At 36.5% G+C, this 6,740-nt stretch overlaps 1 protein-coding gene across 1 annotated transcript in view; it reads left to right on the forward strand.

Moving 5' to 3' along the window:
• TRIP11 (thyroid hormone receptor interactor 11) overlaps positions 1-6,409 on the forward strand; it is a 33,519-nt gene extending 27,110 nt beyond the window's left edge. Inside the window, exons 17-20 of the mRNA XM_065063638.1 lie at positions 207-321; positions 871-993; positions 2,219-2,366; positions 4,456-6,409. Coding sequence (XP_064919710.1) covers positions 207-321; positions 871-993; positions 2,219-2,366; positions 4,456-4,664 — 595 coding nt within the window. The 3' untranslated portion in view covers positions 4,665-6,409. The remainder of the gene's footprint in view (positions 1-206; positions 322-870; positions 994-2,218; positions 2,367-4,455) is intronic.
• The last annotated feature ends 331 nt before the right edge of the window (positions 6,410-6,740 follow it).

The raw sequence follows: 6,740 nt of genomic DNA on the forward strand, positions 1-6,740 counted from the left end.
TGTCCAAATTGACTCTTACTGTATAAGAAATGTTATAACTTGTAGGGGAAGGAAATTGATGAGGTACTCTGTTAGATCTTTGTATTAGATTTGTTTATTTGGATTATCATAAGTTAAACAAAAGTATGAAGAATAAATGCATCAATATTACAGTATCAGCTGTAACCTAAGAGCAGATTATGTAACAAGCGTCCTCTGTCCTGCAGACTCCTGATGAAAAATCTCTTTGTTGGACATTTTCATACTCCAAAAAATAAACGTCCTGAAGTGTTACGATTAATGGGAAGTATCTTGGGAATAAAAAAGGAAGAACTCGATCAGGTAATACTTTGCAAAAAACTAGTCTGGCTTTTTTATTTGTGGTATCGTTACCTGAAAATAGAATGACTTGCCGCTAAATTAATTATGGCTGGCCCTGTACTTCTGTGGGCAAAGTATGCTTTTTGTTCTCTCATCTGAATTCATTTTTTGTGTGGGATGTGCTGATCTTAATGGAATCTTTGAGAACATTATTTTAATAGAATGGATCTCATTTTGCTGAGCAATGCCAATGCAGAAAGGAGGGGATTTAACTTTGTGCTGTTGTGTATAGTAGCTGTAATATGTCAGCTACAGAAAAGTAAACCAGTTTTATATGTGCCACCAGGTACTGTGAGAATCTGTGGCTTATATTTCTAAATAAAGAGCCAGGTTTTTAGACTGTCAGTCTTTTATGAGGCAGAGAAAAAGATTTTGACAGTAATTAAAGTTTTTATTCATCTGTAGCATTCCCACATATTTATGGTGAATAAATATAATGATCACAATGTTGCAGTTTCTTTTATCTGCTGCTTTATTTTTAGTTTCCTTGTTTTTTTTAATACTTTCTAGTTATTATCTGAAGACCAAAGAGGAGTTACAAGATGGGTGACTGGCTGGCTAGGTGGAGGAGCTGGGTCAAAGAGTGTCCCTAGTACGCCTCTGAGGCCAACTCATCAGAACATTTTCAATAGTGTAAGAATTAATCATTCATTCTCTATGTTTGAGTGGAAAAAATGGGGCAGTTGCATATTAATGCTGATACTTGGTTCATCAGTGTATTGAGCTTCATTTACAGATGCTACTGTATCTTAAATTATTTGTTTGCTTTGTGCAACTGCTTTGGCGTAAGGCTACTAAGTGTTGGGCTAATACAGAAATCCAGTTACTGTTCCACTGGTTCCTGGGATCACTGACTTCCTACATTATGGGCTTAGTCTTGCAAACTGACAGTGCTAGAAGTTAAAGACATGTGGGAGCCTGGAACTCTGCAATATTCAACCATGACGTCGTATTTTGATGACTGTGTTCCCATATGTCCTTTAAATTTCATTTGAAAAGCTTTCTCAGCTGCTGCAGCTAGTGCCTCTTACGTGCAGCATATAAAGTTGATATTTTAAGCTTTCAAATGCTGTAAAGCAACAGTTCTCATAGCGTGGTCTGTGGGAGCAGTTAATCTGTGGAACTATGTTTGCAGACCAGCAAATAATGCACTCAAGGACAGAACACTGAGGGACTGGGCTTTTTGGATTAACTTAAGTTTTTTGCTCATTGAACTAGAAAAGCGTGTTGAGAATTGATTATTGTAAATTATCTTGAAGTGTAAGGAATGTTTTTTACCCGCTAAAATAATTCAGGCACTTAAACCCCCAGAGGATTGTGATCTGATTAACTACAGATGTAAAAGAGGAAAATTAATGCTTTTGTACATATAGCACAGGCATTACTAAGCAAAATTTTGTCTTGTGATGCTACTGACACTGTAATCATTCCATTCTTTCTTTATTCAAGACTTTTTGTCTAATAAAGCAAGCCATGGATTTTAAGAGAAATGTTTAAGTTTCATGTGTTTCTGGAGGAGTGATTTGCATGAGCGTGGGCACAGGAAATACTGCCATGTCAGTAGCAGCACAGGATTCTTGAAACAATCAGCTTAAGTCAATAATGGTGAAAGTATTTGTGTTGTCTTTAAAGTTTATCAATGTCGCATAAATACCACTTAGTGAAACAACAAAAAAATGTGTATTTTGAAAATAAATGTCATGGTCTTTCAGTAAGGACTACCTAGTATCAAGTACTCAGTACTAAGTACCAGTCCAAAATTCTTTGGATGCTGTTGACAGCTTTTTGTTTTATGTACTTTTAACTTACAAACTTTTCAGAGTATTGGTAAAATATAATGACTAGTAGCCTCTTGTAGTCTTTTTCAGAATTGTTTGTGAAATTCCTCGAAACAGAATCTTGCCCAAGCCTTCCTCCACCCAAGCTCTCTGTTCATGATATGAAACCTTTAGAAGGAGTGGGAACCGGTAAAACTAGCAGTACTCCATCCAGCAGTCAAATGCAAGGTAACATTTGAAGGAAAATTTGAATCTTTACCCAAAACATAAATAACTAAAGGTAGAACTTTTGAGGAAATTCCAATGATTCTGTGCTTCCTCACTTGTGAACTAGGGATTTGATTTCTCCTACCTCCATCAATTTCCTACTTTCTCTTTTTTTTTCCCCTTTTCTCACTGCTCATGTACCCCACTTCCTATAACCTCAATACAGAATAGTAGAGGGACCAAATTCCCTTTGATATGAAAAAGCTTTAACAGCACGTGTTGGAGCCAAACAGATGCTGTGTCGACAGCTCCATATGGTCTATCAGTGAACACAGTCCTGATTTTCAGCATCCCTGTTGATCAGCTTGGGTCTCACTGGGTGAAGGATGCAAGTAACACCAACCTAGTAGTGCCTCTCTAGTGTGTAGAACCTGGTTGCTCAGAGAGGACTGAAGTACAATCCCTTAAGTATTTTGCCTGATTTGAGATCTCTGTAAGCCGTGCATGAGTGTTAACTTTGATTTTTCTAAGGCAGAGAACAATTATGCTTATATTATGCATGTTGAAATTAATGCATTTTTGTCTAGATATTGTAAAATCCAAGCTTTGATTTTAACTGATACGGTTTGTACCTTATTTTTTACTGTACATCTAAGTCTATACCTTAATACAGTCCTGCTGATTTGCAGAAGCTTGTTTTGATTGAAACTTTTAACTGTAAACTCAAAAAAAAAAAAAGAAAAACAAACCAACCTATGTGTTCTACAGATCTACAGAGAGAGATATATATGCTAAAAACCCTCTTTCAATTTGCGTAAAGTAGCTGGACATTACAATGTATAGATATCTACTGTGAAATACCAATTTATCTCTGAAAGCAATATTTATATTTTTACTAAACCTAACTTTAGTTTAATTTTCTTTTTACTCTTCTTCCTTATAGTATAACAGTGCTATAACAGGTAAAGTACCTGATGTACTTGGCACAAATTGTCTGGAAGAATGAAATTCTTCCTTCCTTTTGTTTATTCAGGAGCTAAATTGTTGGCTTGTAAAACTAGACACGCATTATATATATCCCTTTAATTGTCTGGGTACTTTAAGTTTTTTGTTCTTAGAAATAAACCATATGGTAGCAGTTTTTAAGTGCTGGACACAAATGTCAGTATAATATCCACACAGAAATGCATTTATGAGAATTAGGATGTTTACATAATGTAAGACCTTTTTTAAAACAAAACAAAACCTGGCTAAAATCATCTATCCAAACAATAAGTATGATACGGAATGTCGGTTTAGTTTCTGCTCTACATCTGGTGTAGGAACCTTGAGGAGAAGTTACATCTAGAGCTGAGTGAGGATCTGATGGGGGAAGATAAGGAAGGGCAAGTCGATTGTTAGATTTAAAAAAATAGTTTGTTATGACTTTATTAAAACTAAAATTTGGTTGGAATTTGACTAGTGAGCAAACATTAAGTTTTGCCTGAAGACTGAATTGGGACTCATTCTCTGTGATGTTCATTTCCAGGGATTTTTGGGGGCTGATTGGGAAAGCTGTCCCTGTACCCATGGGGTGGGACCCCTGCTCGCTGCTACACTGTGGGCTGTGCAGGAGGGGCCTGTGTCTTTGCACGGTGCTGCAGAAAATGTGACATATTTGTACGTCTGACATGGCATGTGGGAAGTGAACCCTGGCCAAGGCTGTTCATGTTGCCTGTCAGAGTTGTAGAGATTTTTGTGAGGAGCCTGAGCTGTTACTGAATTTCAGCTGCCAACGAGCACGGTGTGGTTGGCGGGTTCCGGGAGTTCCCAGATCTTTAAGTCAGTCTTGTGACTGGTGGCCTGAAGTGTAGACACAGGAACTGCTCAGCAGAAGCAGCAGTGGCAGATGAGATGCAAGACGAGAGAAGACTGAGAGAGTGCAAGTCTTTGAGGACAGTCTATGGCAAGAAAATAGGACTTTCACGTTGCAAAAGTAATAGGCAATTTCAGAACTTGTTTGTGAACAAATGCTGTAAAATTGAGTAGACTTATGAATGCTTTCTAACAAAGTGTTTTGTGGTTGGGTTTTGATTTTTTGGTTTTGTTTGTTTGTTTTTTAACATTTCAGATTCTGCAGTCTCAAGAGCGAGCAGAAGGCCAGATACAAATCCGTTTTTAGCGCCTCGATCTGCAGCAGTGCCTCTCATAACACCTGCTAGTAGTTCTGGACATCTGCTTATGAAACCCATTTCTGATGCGTTGCCGACTTTTACACCACTGCCAGTGTCCCCTGATGCCAGTGCTGGTGCTGTACTGAAAGACCTCCTAAAACAATAGATGATCTCGTATCAGTACGACGATAGTAGCACTTTAAGGAAAATGAGAACACTATACTGCATATAATTTACCACAATGAGGCCTTCTGTAAAAAGTCATGTACTTGTTTGCAATTGTACCTTGCTTTGCTTTTCATTATAAACTGTCCAGTGCTTTGGAAATTCTAATGGTGGCATGAATAGCTGCCTTCTTTATAGCAGGCATTCATTTGGCTGTGGGTTAAATCTGAAACTGAGGGGGAAAAAAATCTGTCTTGTTGCTAGATTGTCACAAAACAAATAGAAGGATTTTTAAGCTTTAGTTATACTCTGGGTTGTTTCAGATATGCATAGATAGCATTAACTTTTTGGTGTTGAGATCTATTTTTCCATTAAAATGGTCTGGGCCTTCAAGACCCAGAATTTGAAAAAAGGAAAAAAAACCAAAACAAAACAACCACCCCCACCACCAACAAAAACACCTCCAGACAAAATTGATCTAATTTGAGTTGTTCAATTAATGACACAAACTCCAAAGAAAAATACAGTGAGCATATGGGAGGGTGATTATTGAGCGGTCTTCCCACACATGATTTCTGGCATTTACTTAATGTACACTAGGACATTTATCTCTTATTTACAGCACGTTTGGGGGCAATTTGAGGCATGTTAATCTCTTTTTGCACAGCGATTTGATCCCACCCCCCAACTAACAGCTGCTTTCAGCGGTCAAAGCCATCAGCACCAAGGGGTTAACTGTGGAAGTGAGTGTTTAATTTCTGGAGGTGTCTGTGGGATGAAGAGTAGGTAATTTAGTGAAAGGTAGTTCACAAAGGCAATGTATTCTAATATTTTAAGATGTATATTTGAGAGACTTTTTATCTTGCGGGATTTTGTAGATCCAAATATAAGCTTAAAGCTTGAACACATGTATAGAATTTAAAGGGAAGAAGATGCAGACTTATCTCCAATGTGTAAATAGGTCTGTAAGACCAAGGCCAAAGTCAGTTATTCTGTAAATTTTGCTGTGATAACTTGTACACTTTGTTTGGCAGGTAAAGAATTAAGTTGCATACTAAAGGATAAAAGTGATCTTGCAAAAGTCATCTTCATAGTGAATCTGAGATAAAATATCTTCGGTTTAAAATCTGTAATTTCTGAATTGTTTTATATGCCATTCCTTGTTTAGTCAGTGTTAAGATGAGTGTTGTGCAAGTTCTATATTAGAACTGTCAACTTTCTCATTTCATTAAGATCCTGGGTTAAATTGTTGTAAGAGTTATATTTAAATAAAATAAATTACTGAAGCTTGTACAGAATCAACCAAAACAATGCAAGAAATCTTTGGATTTATTTATGTGGAGGTCAAATAGTGATTTCTTTTGTTGCCTTGAGATTTAGCAGTTTTTGAATTATTGTCTTTACCTTAAGAACTGCTCAAATCCCTTTTCTCCAGTATGTTAATGTTTCATGGAAGACTTATGCAAATTTGGAAGTGGATTTACCATACTGAATTTGTAGTTTACATTTTTTACTTCATTATAGACAAGGTAATTAATTTGGCAGTTCGATTTCTGAAAGGATTACAGCCACATGTAGTATACCAAAGTAACTTCTGCATTATGTAATAAATGTAATAAAAATTTGAAATTACCTCGGCTGAGAACATTTCAGTTTGGTCCTTCAAATGTCCATCTTCATTTAAACTGGACTGGAATAGATACTTTTTTATTTTCTACAGCAAATATAAAGAAAACTGAAATCAGATGGCTTCTGTGCAGTTTCTCTTGTTCTTGGCGTCATGTCTATTTAACGATATATAGCTGCTTCAGAATAAAATTGCCTTTTGGTAAGCCAAAGCAGAAGGAAATGTTTAGTTTTTAAAAATTTGTGGCTTACATATTATAAATTATGAATGGACTCATGCTGCTCACTCTCCTCTGAATATACTAAGCAGATCTTAAATTTTTTGTGCAAATGTTTTCTTTAATTGCAGAGAACTTAATATGTAGATGTTTCTCTTCCAGAAAGCTTTATAAATGCCAGTAAATAAAAACATGGTAAGACCATTCATTTCTGCGTGCTGTAAAACAGCTCT

The sequence above is a fragment of the Columba livia genome, chromosome 5 (genome assembly GCF_036013475.1).
Source record: "Columba livia isolate bColLiv1 breed racing homer chromosome 5, bColLiv1.pat.W.v2, whole genome shotgun sequence".
NCBI classification, from domain to species: Eukaryota; Metazoa; Chordata; class Aves; order Columbiformes; family Columbidae; genus Columba; species Columba livia.